The 22,240-nt window shown below is 38.0% G+C and overlaps 1 protein-coding gene across 1 annotated transcript in view; it reads left to right on the top strand.

Annotated features, from left to right (window-relative positions):
• The first annotated feature begins 5,784 nt into the window (after positions 1-5,784).
• Positions 5,785-22,240, top strand: part of tecta (tectorin alpha) — a 46,517-nt gene continuing 30,061 nt past the window's right edge. The window contains exons 1-8 of the mRNA XM_051894229.1: positions 5,785-7,396; positions 8,309-8,478; positions 9,197-9,336; positions 11,160-11,341; positions 11,983-12,239; positions 12,736-12,862; positions 13,025-13,141; positions 20,870-21,193. Of these exons, the coding sequence (XP_051750189.1) occupies positions 8,340-8,478; positions 9,197-9,336; positions 11,160-11,341; positions 11,983-12,239; positions 12,736-12,862; positions 13,025-13,141; positions 20,870-21,193 (1,286 nt within the window). The 5' untranslated portion in view covers positions 5,785-7,396; positions 8,309-8,339. The remainder of the gene's footprint in view (positions 7,397-8,308; positions 8,479-9,196; positions 9,337-11,159; positions 11,342-11,982; positions 12,240-12,735; positions 12,863-13,024; positions 13,142-20,869; positions 21,194-22,240) is intronic.

Here is a 22,240-nt window from a genome sequence, read left to right as displayed (position 1 = left end):
ATAGGAAAAAAAAAAAAAAAAACTAAATGAAACAAAAAGTACACACAAAACTAATTTTCATATATATATATATATATATAAAAATGAAATAAATATTCATGGAAGATTTCTAGTTTGTTTTTTTACAACCTCCCATGTACTTATTTATAAGACTCTTGACCACCAACATTTGTGAATGTAATATTTATTTAATATTTATTTAGATTAAACAAAGTTTTTCAAAGGCTCTTAGTAAACATGCTTTTGTAACTTGTAAACAAACACCTAATATATAAACGTAAAAAACACTACCTCTATTTATATCATATCAATTTACAATATGTAATTATTGTCTGTGGTGTAATGCTGCCACCCTCTGTACTGGAGTAGCAGGCTGTCTGCAAAACAACCCTGTTTCACCAATAGGAAGTAACTACGGTAGAGCTTCGTGTTCAAAACACTGTCAACGGATCAACAACAAAAACAAGCAGAGCGATTTGGTGAACCTTTGTCATTGGTAAGCGTCTCAAACAACTCTCGTAAAATGTCACACATGTATATCGCCTTTTATTTTTTGTGGCTGTAGATGCAGAGAGGGTCGATGTGTTATAAATTAAGTCCTTGTATTGCATACTTTTATTATTTCTAAACATCTAGCATCGTAAGTATTCTCTCCTCTGGTCAGCGCACGACATTTGCCATTTAATTTTGTTGGTAGCATTTATAAACATTTCAGTTAAAACGCTAAACTACATTTCGGTGCAGCCCTAATGTTGTTTTTGTGATAGATAGATATATAAATAAATAAATTCCACGCGCTTATTGTTTCGCTGTTGTCACCTCTGTGGATGCCTATGCTTTATTCTACATTATATTTAGCTTATCGTGAAGTCATTAAGTGAGCTCACGAGGACATGTATTATGCATTATTAAAAAATAAATAAATAAATAAAACTTATGGCACTCTAAAAACAAAAGCGTTAGGAATACTATAGAATTTTCTATTGCAGAGCTGCAGAATCTGGTCGAACAGAACAGCACTAATCCAAAACAAACGCGTTGTCATGGCAGCCATGTATTTGAAATTCAACAACTTGTCAATGCGCAATGCGCAGCTGTTTGCACTGCGTTCAAATGAACGGTTGACTCCTGACCCGAGGCTTATTTTAGAACAAGTCGAGTCAAGTTAACAGCTTTCGAAAATTTTATCTTGAAACTTTTTTTGTGTTTTTGGAGATATATAGTTATTACATACCAATACCAATAATCGGTTTGATTAAGGTTTTTTGATATTCACACATTTCTATCTGTGATTGTTTCTTCAATATTATTCATTCATTCATTCATTGTTGACTTATAAAGCACATTTCAAAACAACCCAAGGCTGACCAAAGAGCTGTACAGAACAATATAATCAATAAATAAGGACAAACCGATTACAAGAAATAGCATGCACAAAACTAAAAGTTTCATATCAGGTCTAGTGCTAATGTTAAAGTAACTTATTTTCTTACTTAAATCAAAACTGCCCCTATTAACTTTGTAACCGCACGTTACTGGTCTTGTGGTGAACAAAATTAATCATTGAAAGGTAATCTACAGAAAAAAATAAAATATTTTGAGGAGGTGTAAAATCAAGCCCTGTGACTGTCATCTATTTTTCTTAATGTAAAGTCGGTTTCCTGAAGTAAAAACTTCAAGGTTGTTAATCAATGGTATGTGCTTTAGTTGATGCCATCTGTTCGCATTATTTCAACTTTTAAAATAATTGTGTTTAAAGTCACCATGAAATCAAAACAATTTTTGACAATTTTTGTTTTCAAATTAAATACCACCCTACATTTTTCTCATTCCAGAAGCATTTCACTTGGATATACGTCACAATAGGAAAGAAAAGACTATTGCAACTTCCATTTCATGCTGGACTTTAACAGCAGAATTTGTGGTAAAAGAATCTATATTACTCATGATGCTGTATAGAAAATTTCACCAATCAGAGTCAGAGTGAGCAAATCGTGCCAAAAATGCTCTGCAGGGACAGCCCATTCCGATGAAGAGCCACAATTTATATAATTGAATTGATCTCCTTACTGTCAAAATGGCAGGAGAGGTCGAGTTAACTTACAAGCAGAGCAATTCAAGTTGTTTTGTTTTTTGGTGATATATTTCACACATATTTGTCATGTTATGTTTAAATAAGTTTCATAGGTAAGAAATCTGTTAGGTAATGCAGGACCCAAAAGATGAGACGGCAAGTTTTAAATTTGCGATCAGTGAAATACACTCACACACACATAATAACACATATTTTAAAAACTTTTTATATAAAATGTATCTTTATTTGCAACAGTTATAATAACAGCAATAATAAGAAATTTCTGTTGTGAGAACAGATAATCAGCTGATGGACACCTTGCTGCGTTGTCATGAAGATAATGAGGAAATTGCTTTGTCTTTCATTGTTCCCTTCGCCAAGTGCGTTCCAAACGGCCACATAATGGCAACCAAGTGCCCTGCTCACTCCAAAGTCCCCACTTCAAGGGCTCTGCCCTTCGAAGGGAGTATGGAATAGGGATGCTCACTTCCGTTTGGAATTTGCCCATTAAAAATGCAATAGGACATTTTTGGAGAGGCTAGCTATAACGAGCTAGCTTTCAAATCATAACATCCCACCCTCCCTTCAGAGCGCTCTCCAAAGCCACGCCTCCTCCAAAATGCATGAAGGAACACACACACACACACACACACACACACACACAGCTGCTCTCAGCAAAGCGTCACAAGAGACGGTGTTAAACTACCTCATGTCTCAAAGCACATACCATTACAATAATAATGAACATAAACAAATTAGAAAGCTTGTACCTGACTGCTGCAGATTCATTTCGGTGTTGATACTGTTGAAATGGAAATGCTTAATTCGAGTCTGAGGACAGCTCTGGTTAGAATGTCATGGGTTGCCATCTCTTAATTACGGTAGTTATGGGGTGAACGCAGAATAGTCTCATTGTTTTGATTCAGTAGAAACTATAAAAGGTGGCTGCTGTTTCTTTGCGGTGCTCTGTGACTGACAGCATTAAACGCACTGATGACGTATGATGTCTGCGCAAACAGGGTGCGTGAAGGTATGTAAAAACATACATTGAGGTAGGACATTGTATTATTTCATTTGGACTGAATATGATGATTGGATGAACATTTTATGGTTCACAGACGATATATATTTATAAAAATACATTTAGACTGTTTAACATAGTGATTGCTATCAGGATTTGAGGAGACTTTCAACCAGTATAACAAAAAATGTTTCTGTAGAGAATCACATATTGCACCTTTAAGGTCTGGGTCTGTGGTCCGAGGAGGGACAAACCACAAACCGGCAACAGGGTGTTGGCTCATTGATGAACTAGGGTGACGAAGGCTATCCCATCTGGTCTGAGCCAATGGAAGGTACACTGTGGAAAAGGTCACACAAAATTTTAATGATGGTTATGGGAGGAATGTGTCACAACACAAAATGCATCACACTCTTCTGTGTATGGGGCTGCATAGCGGCAGACCAATCAGAGTTCCTATGATGCACCATCGGAAGTGGCTACAATGGGCATGCGAGCATCGGAACTGGATCTTGGAGCAGTGGAAGAAGGTCGCCTCATCCGATGAGTCCCATTTTTTTTTTTTAGAATGCGTGGATGGCCATGTACATGTGCAGCGTTTACCCGAGGAAGTGATGGCACCAGGATGCACTGTGGGGCCACAACAAGCCGGTGGAGGGAGTGTGATGCTCCAAGTAATGTTCTGCTGGAAAACTTACGTGGCAATTTACGTGGATGTAAATTTGACACGTGCCACCTACCTAAACATTATTGTAGACAGTGTTCATGACAATGGTGTTCCCTGGTGGAAGTGGCCTCTTTCAGCAGGATAAAGCACTCTGCCACACTGCACACATTGTTTAGGAATGGTTTAAGGAACATAGATAAAGCGTTTAAGGTGTTGCCCTGGCCTCCAAATTCCCCAGATTTCAATTGAGCATCTGTGGGATGTGTTGGACAAACAAGTTGGATCCACGGTGGCTCCACCCCCCAGCCTACAGGACTGGAAGGATCTGCTGCTAACGTCTTGGTGCCAGATATCTGTGGGAAAAATGAATGGAAAAAAAATGGTTCCACCTATTATTTTAAATAGCCAAATACCTATTTGTTTGTCAGATTTTATTCCTGATTTGAATTGTTTTCAAATGTAATTTAACAATTTCGGTCTTTCACTGTTTGAGTAGAGCTGCACTTGCATGGCTGGAAATACACTGAACAAAATTATAAACGCAACACTTTTGTTTTTGCCCCCATTTTTCATGAGCTGAACTCAAAGATCTAAGACTTTTCTATGTACACAAAAGGCCTATTTCTCTCAAATATTGTTCACAAATCTGTCTAAATCTGTGTTAGTGAGCACTTCTCCTTTGCCGAGATAACCCATCCACCTCACAGGTGTGGCATATCAAGATGCTGATTAGACAGCACGATTATTGCACAGGTGTGCCTTAGGCTGGCCACAATAAAAGGCCACTCTAAAATGTGCAGTTTTATCACACAGCACAATGCTACAGATGTCGCAAGTTTTGAGGGAGCGTGCAATTGGCATGCTGACTGCAGGAATGTCCACCAGAGCTGTTGCCCGTGAATTGAATGTTCATTTACCATAAGCTGTCTCCAAAGGCTTTTCAGAGAATTCAGTACATCCAACCGGCCTCACAACCGCAGACCACATGTAACCACACCAGCCCAGGACCTTCACATCCAGCATCTTCACCTCCAAGATCGTCTGAGACCAGCCACCCGGACAGCTGCTGCAACAATCGGTTTGCATAACCAAAGAATTTCTGCACAAACTGTCAGAAACCGTCTCAGGGAAGCTCATCTGCACGCTCGTCGTCCTCATCGGGGTCTCGACCTGACTGCAGTTTGTCGTCGTAACCGACTTGAGTGGGCAAATGCTCACATTCGATGGCGTTTGGCACTTTGGAGAGGTGTTCTCTTCACGGATGAATCCCGGTTTTCACTGTACAGGGCAGATGGCAGACAGCGTGTATGGCGTCGTGTGGGTGAGTGGTTTGCTGATGTCAATGATGTGGATTGAGTGGCCCATGGTGGCGGTGGGGTTATGGTATGGGCAGGCGTATGTTATGGACAACGAACACAGGTGCATTTTATTGATGGCATTTTGAATGCACAGAGATACCGTGATGAGATCCTGAGGCCCATTGTTGTGCTATTCATCCACGACCATCACCTCATGTTGCAGTATGATAATGCACGGCCCCATGTTGCAAGGATCTGTACACAATTCCTGGAAGCTGAAAACATCCCAGTTCTTGCATGGCCAGCATACTCACTGGACATGTCACCCATTGAGCATGTTTGGGATGCTCCGGATCACGACAGCGGGTTCCAGTTCCTGCCAATATCCAGCAACTTCGCACAGCCATTGAAGAGGAGTGGACCAACATTCCACAGGCCACAATCAACAACCTGATCAACTCTATGCTAAGGAGATGTGTTGCACTGCGTGAGGCAAATGGTGGTCACACCAGGTACTGACTGGTTTTCAGACCCCCCGGACGCCCCCAATACAGTAAAACTGCACATTTTAGAGTGGCCTTTTGTTGTGACAGCCTAAGACACACCTGTGCAATAATCATGCTGTCTAATCAGCATCTTGATACAGTATGCCACACCTGTGAGGTGGATGGATTATCTCAGCGAAGGAGAACTGCTCACTAACACAGATTTAGACAGAATTGTGAACAATATTTGAGAGGAATAGGCCTTTTGTGTACATAGAAAAAGTCTTAGACCTTTGAGTTCAGCACATGAAAAATGGGGGCGTTTATAATTTTGTTCAGTGTAGCTGCTAGGCATTATGGCTGCTGATTGAACTGACTTGCCTAATGGACTTTAAGGCCATGCTATATTGTTATTTGTGAATATAGTCATGGCTAAGGGGCATGGGTAGACACAAGTGCTATTCAGCAAAATGATAATCCACTATGGCAGATTGATATGGTGAACAGGTGTTTCACATCATATCTGTTAAAGTTACCATGAAATCATAACAATGAACAATTGTATTTTTTTGGTAACTTTACAATAAGGTTAATTAGTTAACATTAGTTAACATGAACTAATAATGAACTGCACTTCTACAGCATTTATTAATCTTTGTTAATGTTAAATTCAACATTTACTAATACATTATTAAAATCAAGAGTTGTATTTTGTTAACATTAGTTAATGCACTATGAACTAACATGAACAAACAATGAACTGCTATTTTTTTTTTGCTAACTAACATTAACAAAGATTAACAAATACAGTAACGTATTGCTCATGGGTAGTTCATGTTAGTTAATACATTAACTAATGTTAACAAATGAACCTTATTGTAAAGTTTTACCATTTTTATTAACTAGCATTAACATAGATTAATAAATACTGTAACAAATGTATTGCTTGTTGTTAGTTAATGTTTGTTCATGCATTAATGTTACCTAATGAGACCTTGTTGTAAAATGTAACCCTTTTTTATTGTGTCAAAAAAATGAAGTTAAACAGGAATTACAAACTGGTTCTGTATATTGCTTATCAGACACATAAACAAAAAATGTTGCTCTCTAATAGTAATGCAGCCCCATCCACCCACTATGGGTGTTTTATAGTCTCTCTCTTGCTTTCTTCTCTCAAAATTCATCATGTTCCAAGGTTTTGGAACAAGATGAATTTTGCTTTGAAGTGAAGTCTGTGAGATATACTTTGAATGGACTTCACAGGATGTTGTGACAGATATCTGTCTGTGCCGGTTTCATTTTTGAGGATTAGATTTAGATCACACTCTGCTCAGGAAAAGAAACCTACAGACAGAGTAACTCAGCAAGCCAATATTTTAGCAATTAAGATCTCTTTACTCCAATAGTTTCATCTGTCAATACAAAAGAAACTCGGACCAGAGCGCTACATCTGTTTGCACCACTGGAGTGTTCCCATTGTGCTTTTGTATAAAACAGCAGCATATGGGAGTCGGACAAAGTGTTATTGGATCTGATTTCAAGGGCAGACCTTTCCATACCCGTGCTAGTGTTACCTCTTTTAGACATCATAAAAGGATAGAAGAATGATTGTTCTGTGACCACAAGCTTTCCATGTGACACATGTGCATCATCTCATTTGTCCATTTCTGTCTATTCTTTTTGCTATTTTTGAGTCGGGGGTTGTGGGACACCCCCGGCCCTGACCCACGAGGCCGCAGGTTAAGAGGTCCATTCCTGGATGCTGTTTGTCCATAGCCATCGGGGGACTAGTATCAGAACCAGACAGGAGGCCCACCATCAATGTACTCCTATTTGACCTCCAGATCAAATGTGAGTCAACAGATTTCACTCTTTTGGCTTTAACCTTGTAAAATTGTTTCTTAATATAGAAATCAATTGCTTTTTAGTATAAGTGTTTTGATTATTTGAACATAGATTCAAGTGACAAAAGAATCAATTATGTGACACTCATCTTTTGTCCTATCAATTAATTTATTCAAAAATACATTAAAATGCAAGTAGTTTTGCATATTTTATTATTATTTTTTAGAAAAAATATTTTAACAAAACTTTTTCACTGCTTAGTGGTATTTAAAAAAAAATCATTTTATCTGCAAAATTAGTCATCTGGTCATGTGGTCCAACCAACATGCAGAAAAAGCATAAAACAGGAAATGCTATCTTAGAAAAGACTCATGCCGATCCTCATGACTGTCAGACTCCCCAAAACATAATCATATTTAATTAATATTAATTTAATTATAAAAAAAATTACCTTAATATATATATTAAAAATTATATATACATTATATGAATTGCTTAAGATGTGTACACTCATATATTCAAGGTATAAAGGACATTTTCTTTCCTTGCTTTTTACACCACACGACACAAGCCATTAAATTGAACTTTTCTTGTAAATGGTATAACAATTTTTCAAAACCACATAAAACCACAGAGAAACCAGAGTACAAATAGAACTTGCCACATATGTTTTAAAATAGATTTTTTTCTTCTTTTTTTATCATTTTATGTCTGACCCAAATGTCAGCTCTTTCAAACTTGTACTAACCTTTGCCCTTGTTGAAAATTCCAAACAACCCTCTTCTAATGTTAACAGATCATTTCTTTCAAGCACATATCTGTCCACTCATCCACATAACTGATAAACCTGTTTGTTTCACTAGAACTGATGCTACATTCAGATTAATGATGCACATGCTACTCTCTGTGTTTGTTTAGCTGAAGGTGTGAGAGTGGGAGGAGAGGTGAGATGGAGACAGAGGAAACAGAAGGACGCACTTTAGTGCAGGTGATCAGTGAGAAGTACAGCCCAGAAAACTTCCCATACTGCCGTGGGCCAGGAGTTGGAGTGGTGATCCGGTCAAGTCCCCAGGGTTCACCTGTCAAAGGTCAGTTTTATTTTTGGCTTTAGGTGAAATGCTGAGCCTGCTAGTTAAAAAGGGTGTGTTAGATATGATCTGGATTCTTCCTGACACACTAGTCGTTGCCATTTAACACTGTTTTGCTATGTTTGTAGAACTGTTGAAGAGCACATATTGTTATCATTATAGTAATGTATTCTAGGGCCAAAAAACTAAAGGTTATTCCAAAAATATGAAGTTAATCCTGTAAATAAATAATGTTTAAAAAATCCTGTACTGGTAAATATGTTTGTATCTTCAAATTTTAATGAATTTTCATCATTTACATTAAATTGTTATTACAGGTTAAGACTAACCTTAACCATACTTTTCAGGGATCCAAAGCTCTAACAATGGATGGTAAAGATGGAACAGTAGGATGATCATTTCTGAATGGAATCAAAAGCTTGATTGACTGAACAGCTTGTTACAATATTGATTTCTGATTGGTCAAGTCTGTTATTTATAATTAGTTAATTATTGTATGTAGAGAATTTTTACATTTAATTTGCATGATATGTTTTAACTAATACACAGTGTTAATTTAATGTGAATGTAAGGTGGGGGGTGGTGGTTTTATAGACAGGATGCCTTTTGTCTTTTTTTTTCTTTTTTTTTTTTCAACAACGGGGATACCATCTTTCCACTTCCCGCCTCAAATTGAGCCCTGTTTATATCTCTGTGTGTGTGTGTGTGTGTCTATTAGATCGTCTGAATCTGCCCAGCATCCTGGTTCTGGATGGTTGTGGAATCACGGAGGCCGGAGATGAAGAGGAGGTGGCCACTTTCTGTGCTCATGTGGTTGAGCTAGACCTCTCTCACAACCAGTTAAAAGACTGGGGAGAGGTGAGAAAAATGTATTTGTGTCAAATGTTTTGCCTCGGGTTTATTTACATTTGTGTATATAGCGCAAAGAATGTCCCCGTTCAATGTCACTAGGAAACGCTTACTGTGAGATTCAATAATATTCAATTCATTAACATTACCTAATGCATTAGGTATCATGAACTAACAATGAACAGCAATTTTTAATGTTAATTTATGCAGCTTAAAAAATTAAAAAATGTATTAGTTTATGTAGAAATTAACATTGACGAAGACTAGTAAATGCTGTAAAAGTATTATTGCATTAAATCATGTTAACATATGAAACCTTATTGTAAAGTATTACCTGATTTCACTAGTATGATGTTGGTGGATAGGAAAATGAGCTTTAAGGTGTGGTCACATGTACCATTGCTTGGCAAAATTTCACTGAATCATTTCCCCACATAGATGTAGCTATCGGGTTCAGTTTTTTTTTTTCACCACGTTGACCAACAGAAAACGGCTTGCTTTCTTTGAAAGTGACTTCTGTCTGAGCAGTGCTTTGTGTATCACTACACTAGGGGTGTAAGAAAATATCGTTACACATGAATATCGCGATATTATGTTTGGCGATACTGTATCGATTCTCAAAAACACTGTATCGATATTTATTTATTTATTTATTTAGATCCAAGATTCGTGGCTTTGTGTTCGGTTTAAACCACAGACTGTATAAAACCCAACCGCTAGATGTCAGTGTTATCTCAGAACGTAAAGTGACGCGTAGCCGGAGAAGCGCAAGGTGCATCGCTAACGTTAGCATTTGCAAACCCAGCTCACAAGACGATAGAATTATTCCGCTCCCGCGGCATACAGAGCTGAAGTGTGTGTGCTCATTTTGGCTTCAACTATAAAGAACCCACTAAGGAGATCGACAAGAGTCAGTTGTTTGCAAAATAGGCCATGTTAAAATCCAAAACTCGGGAAACGCATTGAATCTGAGAGCTCACTTAATATCCCGATGCCATCCGCGCTGCTGAGAGAGGCGTTCGATAGAATACTTTGTATGTCCTGCACGGTTTCCTCTCGGTAACAAAATAAACACACAACAAAAATGACAGCGGTGACAGAATTAAGAAAGCATCTGATCATAGCGATGTGAATATGTTTGCACCAGCTCTGTTCTGCACTTCAGTGAAGTCACGTTTATTTAAATAGCACTTTATACATTAGACTGCTAAAGCAAGCAGCTTTACAGTATTAAATATAAAACAAACAGATATTCTGTCATGAAATGGACTATGCACTAGTTGTTAAATAGTTTAGAAATTAAAAACTGCTATACCGTGAACTTTTAAAACATATACACCTAAAGAATCCTGCAGTCACTTTACTATTTTCTCTTAGATTGCATAAAATGGTGATTAGTGATATAAATGCAAATGATACTGCATTGATTAAATAAAATAAAGTTGTAAGGTTTTATGCATATGGTGGTGTGTTCTTTATGACCGTTTTTTCTAAAATTACATCCTTTTTTCTAAAAAAACAAGGAATGTCGCAATATATCGCCTTTCTTACAGTATCGCAATATATCACAATATATCGTATCGTATCGCCAGATTCTTGGCAATACACAGCCCTACACTACACTATTAACAGTGGACCTTTTTTGCTAGCCTTATTTGGCTCACGTAACCTCACCTTTACTTTGACAAGTCTATTTTATGCACAGGTGAGGCTGTAACATTCAAAGGTACAATGAAATAGAGGTCTGTGACCTGACACAAGCTTGACAAGACAAACTGGTTGGGTTCAGTCAGTTATTCATTTTTTTCTCTCTTTTTCTCTCCTGTCTGTAGATAAGCAAGATCCTGTCTAACATCCCTAATCTAGACTTTCTCAATCTGAGTATGAATCCACTGAGAGGGTCGAATCTGGATCCTGGTACTGCTGAAGCATTCTCAGGCCTCCGCCGCCTTGTGCTCAATAACACACATGTCACCTGGGACATGGTGCACACACTTACACGAGAGACCCCAGAGTAAGTGTGTGTGTGTGTGTGTGTGTGTGTGTGTGTGTGTTGCTGCCCCCTGCAACACACACACACTAGAGCTCTTTCTTACATGTCTGTGTTTTAAGTGTTTTTAAAAGTTAATTGTAAGGACAAACATGTTGTACCACCATAAAATCCCACCAGTTGTGGTTTAGCTGATTAGCAAGGCCTTGTTAGCCCCTGCTGATAGATTACTTAACTAATTCTTGGGCCAAAAAAAAAAAATTGCAGTTGACAGGCATTTTAAAGTAGCCATATATAATGATGTTTTTTGTAAACAACATAGAGTAGATGTTTTGCCAGTGCCTGATTTGTTTTGGAGGGCTCTTAAAAGAATGAACTTGATTTTTAAATACTCTACTCTAAGTAGTGAAGCCGTTTTCTTCAAATATTTTTCACAAGAAATAAAAGATTATACCAAACTCATGTTTTTTGTTTATTTTAATGCACTTTTTGTTTGATGCATTTTTTCTAAGACAGAGACTTAGTAACAAAAATAAGCAATAACTGCACAGAGATTATTTTTAGCATTGTGTGGCTGCTGTATCCCACTAGTTGCAAGAAGTATATATCGGTCATTTTGTCATGCACTAAATCTTGTGTGTTTTCTTGTGGTTGTATTTATGTAGGCTGGAGGAGTTGTTTCTGTGTCTGAATGAGTATGAGAACGTGAGTTTGTCATCTATATCGTACCCATCCCTGCGCCTGCTGCATATCACAGATAACCAGCTGCAGAAATGGGTGGAGGTGCGAAAGCTGGGCCTCATATATCCAGGCCTGGTGTCTCTTATCCTGGCAAACAACTCTCTCTCGTCTATTCACGAGCCTGAGGACTCCCTACATAGACTCTTCCCCAACCTGCGGAGCATAAACCTACACAACTCAGGTGCTAGACTGCATGAACACCATCTCTGTAGACAGAAGGATTTAAAAGGATTTATGGGAATAAAGAAAAAGAAAAGAACGAATACCAGTAAAAGTAAAATTTATGATAAAATTTAAAAAAAATTGAGCACAGCCAAAAAATAGTGGTTCACATGACTTGTGCACTTGTATTCCAAGTCTTCTGAAATAACGCAATATATCTGTATGAGGAACAGACCAAAAAGTTGTAATTCATTGAAAATCTTTCCCTCCAGCTTCAATGCAGGTCATCAGCTTTCTGTGTAAATATTTTTAAGTCCCTCTCCTAAATAATCATGTAGTATTAAAAGGTTAGTTTACCCAAAAATGAAAATTCTGGCATCAATTACTCATGTCCCTCATATCAATCCAAACTATAAGATATTTGTTCAGTAATTTATTAATTTTTTTTTTTTTTTTTTGGTGAACTAACCCTTTTATAGATTATTAGCTAATATTATGTTTTTGTGCTATTTTAGGTCTAAGTCGCTGGGAGGACATTGAGAAACTGAATTTCTTCCCAAAGCTTCAAGAGGTCAGAGTGATGGGTATTCCTTTACTGCAGCCCTACACCGATCAGGAGAGACGTTGTCTTATGGTAGCACAGTAAGTAAATGTACAGTATACAAGAGTAGCCACTTTTGAAATGTGCAATTGTTAGATATGATTACACAAATCAGTGTGGCCACCAATATGGAATTACACGTCCATGCATTCATGCACTCCCTTACACACACACACACTTGTCCTTCTGCTGTGTTTTGTAAGGTTGCCTAATGTGACTGTATTGAACGGCAGTGTTGTCACTGATGGAGAAAGAGAGGATGCAGAACGCTTTTTCATCCGTTACCACCTGGACTGCCCTGAGGATGAGCTACCACAGAGGTAACCCCCTTACACCACCACAGTCAATATACACAACTCTTTCAATCTCTTTCTTTTTAAAGAACTGTATACAATAGATCTTAGAAAATGACTAGTGTCTATATCATGGAAAATATATAAATTAACCTGTCTATAAAACAAACCTAAATAGCTTATTTTTATTCCTTCATAACTGCAAACCCAAATCTTATCTGTGACTCATGTTACCCATTTTCTCACAGTTTAATATGTTGATGAGGAAATGTATTTTTTGTTCCCTATCAAATCTGACTGGCCTTATGGTTACTCTCTGCAGTTGTAGTCATTCCCAAATCAGTACTCCTTTACTGGCTAAAAAGGCTATCTGTCAATTATTTACAGTATAAAAATGTCCTTTATGAAGGTGCTATTATGTGAAGGTACAGTATATCTTTTACAAGTATATTCAGCAAGATTTAAAATGGACCATTTTACAAGGGTTTAAAGTCTCAATGAAACGGAAGTAGCTTTTGTGTTGTGAAGTACATCCGAGTCAAACGGATTATCTAAAAAGAAAAAAAATGTAGGGCAGTAGACTTGGCTTGTTCTATGCATTGGTTGTTGATTGGATGGAAGCAGATCAGCTGAATGCGAGCTTGAAGTCGATTGTAAGAAAGAGACAGCATTTTATCAGGCGAAAATCCTGCATATGTCATCAGAGATACTGTCACCAGTATTAAATTCTAAATAATGGGCTGAATAATGTAATTAATTTTTAATGTAAATCATTTTTTCCGTAATTTTGGTTCTGTCTTAGTTCCTCAAACACTGAAGTTTAGTCTAGTAATTGCAGTTTTTTATTTGTCATTATTGCTTGTTTCTGAGTAGCTTTCTATTGAAAGTGGTAAAAGTAGTTAAAAGTGGCTTTAGTTTACTTTTTCTTTTTTTTTTTGTTGCAATGTAATAAAATCTTAACAATGGTAGAGCCCAGCCACCTCTTTCCGGCTTAGCAAAAATATCCTCTCTCTCTCTCTCTCTGGCCATGTCTAAAGTATCATGGTGGCCATCCACTACATTCAAACCTATTTTCCTGTCACTTCTTTTTCTTTAGTTTGGCATCTTCAGTTATCCAGGTGACGTTTAACTCTCCCATACCTCAGTTCTTCCGGCCTCCCCCCTTCCCTCATTGCTTCTGTTTTTTGGGGAACTTTCAGGGAATATTTTGGTGGGCATTTCGGGGGATATTTTGGAGGGTCTTTGCAGGTCAAAGATATGAAAAACGGATCACCCACATTCTTCGCACACCCCATTCCACTTAACCTGAGAGAGTGTACGGAGGACATTTTCAGTGACTGCGGCAAGCCCCAGCTTCCAGCAGGGGATTCTAACCTTTGGGAGACAATGTGTCCACTCTCTCCCTCCTCAAAGACGCCTTTGTACTGGAATACTCCAATCAGAAAATCGATACACAAGGTGGCAGCTTTATTTGTTCTTCCCCTCCTTACATCCCCCTCTCTCCCTCCCTGTTCTTCTCTCCATCCCCTTTTCATTTGCTTTAGAGGGGATTGAGTTAGCTGGAGGATTTTTTCGAAAGGGGATGGAATGACGTCCCTGACTCAGTCTCTCCTATTTTTTCCGTTGAGCGAAGGAGACACTGTTTCCTTTGTTCTGGAATGGCTCTTAGACCTAGTGTCAAAACAGTTATGACACAGAAGTTCCTGCTCTAGCTATAGAAGGTCGGGAAACTGGAGATGAGATAGAAGCAGGACTTTCTCAGAAATAACGTCCTTTTATAATAAGTCTAGAGTATCAGATACTAAAATGAGGTTTCTTACAACCTCTCTTAAATGTGCTTATGAAATGTGCTCATGCTAACATTTAGCAGAAAAAAGAGAAAGTCGGCACACCATGGCTCAAAAAAAAAAAAAAAGAAATTTATTGACAGACTCTCACAAAGGTATCTCCAAGATTTGCCTTGGTTTAATTATATTGTGGCCATGATTGAACTAAATTAAAACAAGGGAATGAATTAGTACATTTTGGCCATGAATTAATAAGATGTGGGATCAGTTTCACCCAAAAATTAAAATTCTGTCATCATTTATTCACCTTCATGTTTTTCCAAACTTGTATAAATTTCTTTCCTCAGTGGAACATCGAGGAGAAGTTTAGCAGAATGCCTTAGCTGCTCTCTTCCATAAAATGAAAGTGGATTAACCTTTGTTTAATCAATCTCTTTTCACAAGAGACCTGGTCAAAAAGGCACACTATTAGATTATAACACAATTAAGTTTAAATGCAACAATTGAACAAAAATAAAATACATAGAATAAAGACATAGAACAAAAATAAAATACATTCATATAAGCATAAGACTACAAATACATTATACAAAATCCAGCCCATGAATAGCAATTACACTCTTCAGTTACAATATTTTTTATCAGCGTTTAAAATTACCCCATGGTAACAAAATGATTAAGCTGTTGTGCATGCTGAAGGTTATACCATGACCAGGGTGGTAAATAAGCAAAAGTCTTTATACCATTTGTGGTAATAAAATCTGAACCTAGCCTTCAGCTTCTTTGGTAAGTGTGCAATAGTGAAGATGCAGCTGACTTAAGGTAGGCTTACGCTACACAACTTTTGGCTGGATTTTGCTGTCGCAGACTGTCTCTAGCAGTTAAAAACGTTGCGATATTTTCAAACCTGTTTGATATTATCGCATGTGATCTTGTCGTGTGAGCAATGAAACAACATGGTAAACTGCTCTAATTATATCATGCACCTTAATGTATATGAATACAAAGTGACAATTTCATCATAATTGTTTTAAACTAATAATCTACCAAGAAATATATTTTTAAAATGAAAATGAGTGGTCTTTGCTCTATACTTAACATTATGATATATTTTATTTACCATCATTTTATTCTTTCTTTCTTTCTTTGTCTAATCTTTTTTTCTGTACATATGACTTGGGCAGCGCCAGCACATGAATGGCTCTCTAATATCTCGGGTGAATTCATGTGAGAAAATGTTTTTTTCGCTGTTGGTCGGGGTTGCTGCTTGGCCAAAGATCTTGTAGGTTGTGCACCTTATCGGCATTGTGTTGTGTAGTATGAGCGCTGCTAAGACAAGAAGGCTACAGACGAGAAGAAAACTTGTTGTGTAGTGTGAGCACCATGGTGATTCATGTAGTCTCATAGTTCTGTAGTGTGAGCTTGCTTTTAGTGAAGATGCAACTGAGTAGATAACAGTATCATCAACAAAAATATGCATTTTAACTGTAGGCCAGTCCTTCCTAAAATTATTTATAAAACAGAAAATAGAACTGGTTTTTCTGTAAGGGTATATTTATTATTTGAAAGAAGAAAGAAAATCATAAGCGTTTCTAAAGACATGAGAAGCCTTTCATGAATGAGTGAACTATTTCTTTACAAGTCACTTTTTAATTTGTTTCTTCCTGTGCCCACCAGGACCACTTTCTTTCCAACTCCTATGTAAACTGAAACCGAATTACACTAACCCTCATTTCTGACCTCCTCACACCATCCACATCCTCTATATTTCTTTCTCTCTTCTCTGGAGGGAAAGCCATTTTCCCAGAGGGATGAGGTTAAGATGAGAGTTGGCACTAGAGGGTGAAAGGGCAGGTGCAGAATTAGATGGTAAACTCTAGATATGGGTTAAGGTTGCCCCCTTTTTGAACCCAGCCTGCCCTTGCCCCCACCCCTTGGGTGCAGATCAGAGCTTAGGCTATGTTACCGACTCTGTGATAAAACTCTGAAAGAGGGCAAAGATCTGAGAAACAGAGAGAGATGGACAGAAAGAAATTATGCCTCTCTGACCTCAAACACACCTTTAGACTGGGCCCTCTTTGAATGCATGAGACATAACCAGTGCACAAACCCATTCAGCCTAACTTATGAAACTCAAACTGTGGTAGCATAAAGTAATGGATAGAACCATTTGAGAGACTTTCAAAGTGATTCCACAGTAACCTTAGTCGCATTTACGGTTGCTTAGACATAAACTTTAGGTATAAGTATGCATGGGACTGTTATCTTTATAACACTGAAAAGATGTAGAGATTTGAGCGCTGGCTAGTGTAATTCAAACCCTTCACTGCTTGATTGCTCACATCGATTTTCTAGTTGAGGCCTATATACGTTATTTAGTGTATACTTAGGAATATCTTTCCGAAACTACTTTATAGCCACTAGAATAGCTATTTGTACTGTCCTGCTAGAAAAAAGTGTTAAATACTTTAGCTTTAGTTTAGTTGTACCAAAGTTGCCAAACAGATTGGTCCTACTCACCCTCCATTAGGCAGCTGTGAGGTACGCTATTTACATAGTGTAGCCTATATAGGTAAGAGGGTGAAATAGGTGAAGGAGTCCTATACATTCAACAGCCTTTGAGTAACTAAAACCTGAGCCGTGGCCATGGGCACGTTGATCCTCCCTGGGAGTAACTGGAAACACAGGAATGATAGCAGAGTAGAGGAAGCAAAGACAGGGACGAGAGGAGGAGAGTGTGAAGGAAATGAAAGGGGCTATTGGAGTAACCATAGCCTGGGACCTTGTTGACATTTTGATGGTGAACGACAACATAGGGGCCTAGAGGAGAACAAGGATGTAAGAAGGCAAATGTATAGGGAAAATCTAAGTGTGTCACTCTTTACAGACAATGGGAAATTTAAGAAGATAAGTGGATGAAGTGACCAGGCTCTTTAGCATTCATCATGGTGGATGTCAATGCTAAAGATGTCAAGATAGAAGGATTCATAGACAACATAGACAAGTCTTGTTCCCATTTAAGCATTTACTGCAGTTTTAATGAATTTAAGGGTATTGTGGCATCTACACTGAGATTGTCCTCACTGCTGTCCACTCTTTTCAGTCTTTCTGTCCTTCACTCTTGAGGTGAAGGACCTGGGATAATAATGCTCACTTCAAACAGGCAGCACATATTTATTTTTGCATATCCAACTCAAACTTTTTTTTTTTTTCTTTTTTTTTTTTTTTGATCAGGACTGAAAAATGAATGAAATCAGACTTAAATGCATTTCAGTCTGAGCGATCAGATCAAATTTCAAGTACTTTTTATCGTCACTCAGGACACAACGTGTATGTAACATCATACACAATGTGCAGTAGTGTCTACAGACAGTGGTGTAGCGGACGGGCATGCACTCCGGCCACGTGTTGGGGGTCCCCACGATAACCCCCTGTGCTCGGTTGCGACGATGATCAAGTATCAACAGTAGCCACAGATATTGTCAAAAGCATAAAATATTGGCAAAAAAGAAGATATGGCATTTCCAATTAATGCAGGCCTATTACATTCCTCTAGTCTATTATTATTATTAGGTTACTTATTAATTATTACTATTAGGTTACTTTTATTATTATATTAATATTATAATAAATTTGCCCCATAATAATTTATAGTGCATAACTGCTGTGCTGAGGATAATAAAAAGAATTATAGACCTATAATTAAAATTATTAACAGTCTATAATATTTCCTAACACTGCAGTCATCAATGAAATTTAAGAGCAGCTTTACTTGAAGCACCAACTTTAAAAAACAACCTGTTTAACACGAAATACTATTCTTATTATTTGTTTCACTAAATGTACGGGCCACAAGAGAAATAATGGAACTGTAATTGGCCTCGGACTTTCGGCTCGCAGGGGGGTCCCGCGGATTTGCGCTACGCCACTGTCTACATCTATGTCCAAATTTATTTCAGTTCACTCTTTTCCATAATAAATCAGGGCTTTTGTCTGGAGGGACTACTGACAACATTGTCCCGGGCCCACTGAGGCCAAATTATTGGGTCTCCCTCATAAAAATCTTATCATGGCCCCTGTAGTGAACTACGTGAAATACACTTTATAGTGAAAAGGTGAACAATTTTGGACACTAACGTATGCGAAAAATACAGTAATGACTCTTGTTTTGTTGTCTCTTATTTTGTCTGGTGTGACTTTCAGTTGTTGGAAAAGAAAACAATGCTCTTGGTCTCATGCAACCACCTACATCATTACTATATCAACCCATGTAGGTATTTTAGCTATTGCCTACACTGTCTGAAAAAAAGAGTCCTAAAGACCGGAAAGCACAGATTCCAGTTGTGTGGAATGTGAACAAAGCCTAAGATTCTGTATCTCTGCTGTGCCTTTCAAATAGGCACTTACCCCAGGTTCATCCAGGGTGACTGCCACTGTTACTTTGGATAAAAAGCCAAATTGCTGACAAGTAAATAATGAGTGAATTTCCTTGGGTCCCAGGAGGTATTTGTTATGTTAAGTTGTAGATATTTAAATATTGAGCTAATGGTGATTGTGCACGTTATCTACAGTACCTGAAAACAGATCATGTTGTTTTTGAGACCATCAACAAATGCAGTATCTACAGTAGACTCACTGTATGGCTCTACTATGAAAACTGCACGGTGGCGACTGTCCAGTCCCATCTTCGAGACTGATCTAAGCACTGTTTGAGGAATCCAAGGCAGCTATGTTATCACAGCGAACACCCATTCGCCTTCATTTAAGGAGCTTAGCCACACTAAATGAGACCCTTGAGTGAGACTGTTCTTTCTCTCAGACAGAGTGGCACTTTGTATAGAGGGGGCAGTATTCCCATGGTGAAGGCAGGGAGCCACAGGCACCTACCCAGGCTCAGGCTCTGCTTTGTGGGGAGACTTTTCTGGACAGGCTGGGGAAATTACTTTGATTGGCTGTGTCGGTTACTGTAGCCCTCTAAAGCTAAAAGACTTTTTTTGTGGAGATTTTATTTAATTGTCCCTGCCGATCTCCTCTTATCTTTCCCACAATCCTTCAGCAAGACGGGAAAGAAGGGAGGGTAAAAGGGGTGGTGGTGAGAACTTTCTCACAGTTTAAAAACTCAGTGTGCTTTACAAACACACAAACAGGTACACAAATACACAACCACGTCTTCTCACAAACACAACTCTATGGTCACTTTTTTGGTTCATTGATATTAATTTCGTCTGTAAAATGATTTAGAGGAGTTGTCTCTTTTAAACATTTGACTGCGATTGTCATTTTCGATGAAAACGACATAAATCAACATGCCAGGTTTTGCAAGCATATATTAAGTAGAAGTGTGCTTTACATGGGCTTTCATGGCCCATTAGCTCTATTCCAAATCCTTGCAACTTCAGTGCCTTGCAGCTGCCTTCTAAGGCAAGAAACCTCACTTTGAACTGAATTAGAACAATTGGAACAATCTACATAGGCAGCATCTCACACACATTGCGGTCTAATGTAAAAGTATGATAAACTTGTACCACAATTGCTTCCAATATCTTAGATAATTCATTCCTGCAGCACTCTATAGCAGTCATTCTTGACTCTGGTCCTGAGGACCCAACACTCTGCACATTTTGTATTAAATCATTTTTAATCAATATTATTGTTTTTATTAGTATTATTTACAGTTTAGCCAAAACAAGTTACTTTAAAAGCAAGCAAAATATTGCTGCCTACAGTCTAGAATAATAGTCTTTGTGAGTATGCCTATGATTATTCAGAATGCTTTCTATGTAGGCAATTCTTAGAACAGAGCTATTGTATATTCTTTCTGTGCTTGCTTTCTTCAGTCTTTCTGTCTTTTTAACTAAAATCCACTCAACATTTTGTTTTAACATAAATGGGTCACTAGCTGTAGCAGCGAAAATAGCATGGGATAAACTCACATGGTTCTGTCCTCACTGCTGTCCACTCTTTTCAGGTACCACACTTTGGTAGCACGCTATGGCCGCCTAGCCCCACTTGCGGAAGTGGATTTGCGCCCTCTCTGCCATGTCCAAGTAGAGGTGCATTTCGGGGACCAGACAGAGCCCCTAGCGCTCAGATTGGATCAGACAGTGGGAGACCTAAAGAAGCAGTTGAGAGCCGTGGTCCAGCTACCTCCAAACAAGATACGTGTGTACTATATCGACCGTCAGCTTGGCTACGCATTAGAGCCTCAGGAGATGAAATATGGAGCTCGAGCACTTCATTCCTACAGTATACGAGATGGAGATGAGATCTTGGTGGTGCCTAAGACACAATGACAGAAAAGAGAGCAACAGCTTGGCACTGTTTGGAAAAAATTAATTGGTTGAGATGTTTCCAGAGTTATTGGAATACCATCTTCCAATAAAGGCAATGTGAATGCTGTGAAGTGCATAAGTCACAACAGAGAAAAACTGCCAATCTGGTTTCCCAGCATCTTCAATCCTATTTAAAAATTGCCCCAAAAAATGAGACTTTGGATCAGGATTAAAACCCCTTTTTAACTTCCACTGCTCTGTGGATGTATGTTTGCTTAAAAATGTGTGGACTTAATAATTTTTATTGATGTGTGTAAGATAGCTTCTCAGGAATTACCCACAACTCCATACATGCCTCTTCTCTAAAGAGTATTTTAACATTTTTTAAAGGTGCAGTACAGAATATTTGCCCTCTTGCGGTTAAGGTGTAATTAATTGGAGGGGGGGCAGGGGGTTACATTGTTTTGGTAATTATGTGAGTTGGGACTTTGTGTCAGCTCATCAGCATAGATGAATTTGATGTTTGAGGCACAGGCACTAATTTTATGAGTGATTGTCATTAAGAATGTAAATCTCACCCCCTTCCAAAAGTAAGACATGATGTAAAAAGTAAATAAAAACAAAAAAGAAAAAAAAATCCATGAATAACATCTTTTGTTGGAGGTAACTGTCTTCCAGCAGTTGTTTTGACTCATTGTAAACAATAGTTTTTTATTTAAATCATGTTACAAAAGTTAGGCAACACTGATATTGGACATAATGATTGTTAGATATCTATTCATGCACCTTCCACCGCATCATACACATGCTGTAACAATCAGACTTTCTTCTCTTTATTTACAGATGTGATCGAACTTTTGACCCAACAGCTCAAATTATAAATCATTATTATAAGATTACCATTGTGAAACAGGATAAGGCAAGGCGTACTTGCTCAGTTTTTTTTTTCCCGTTTTTTTTTTTTTTATACAAAGCATCTTCCATACTGCAGCTTTAAGAATCTTGATAACACAATACCAAGATATACTCAGTATATGAACTTTCAGTATAGTGTCGTACAGAAATAA

The sequence above is a fragment of the Ctenopharyngodon idella genome, chromosome 5 (genome assembly GCF_019924925.1).
Source record: "Ctenopharyngodon idella isolate HZGC_01 chromosome 5, HZGC01, whole genome shotgun sequence".
NCBI lineage: Eukaryota > Metazoa > Chordata > Actinopteri > Cypriniformes > Xenocyprididae > Ctenopharyngodon > Ctenopharyngodon idella.
The sequence above is the reverse complement of the archived record's forward strand: the minus strand, read 5'-3'. Positions and strand labels throughout refer to the sequence as shown.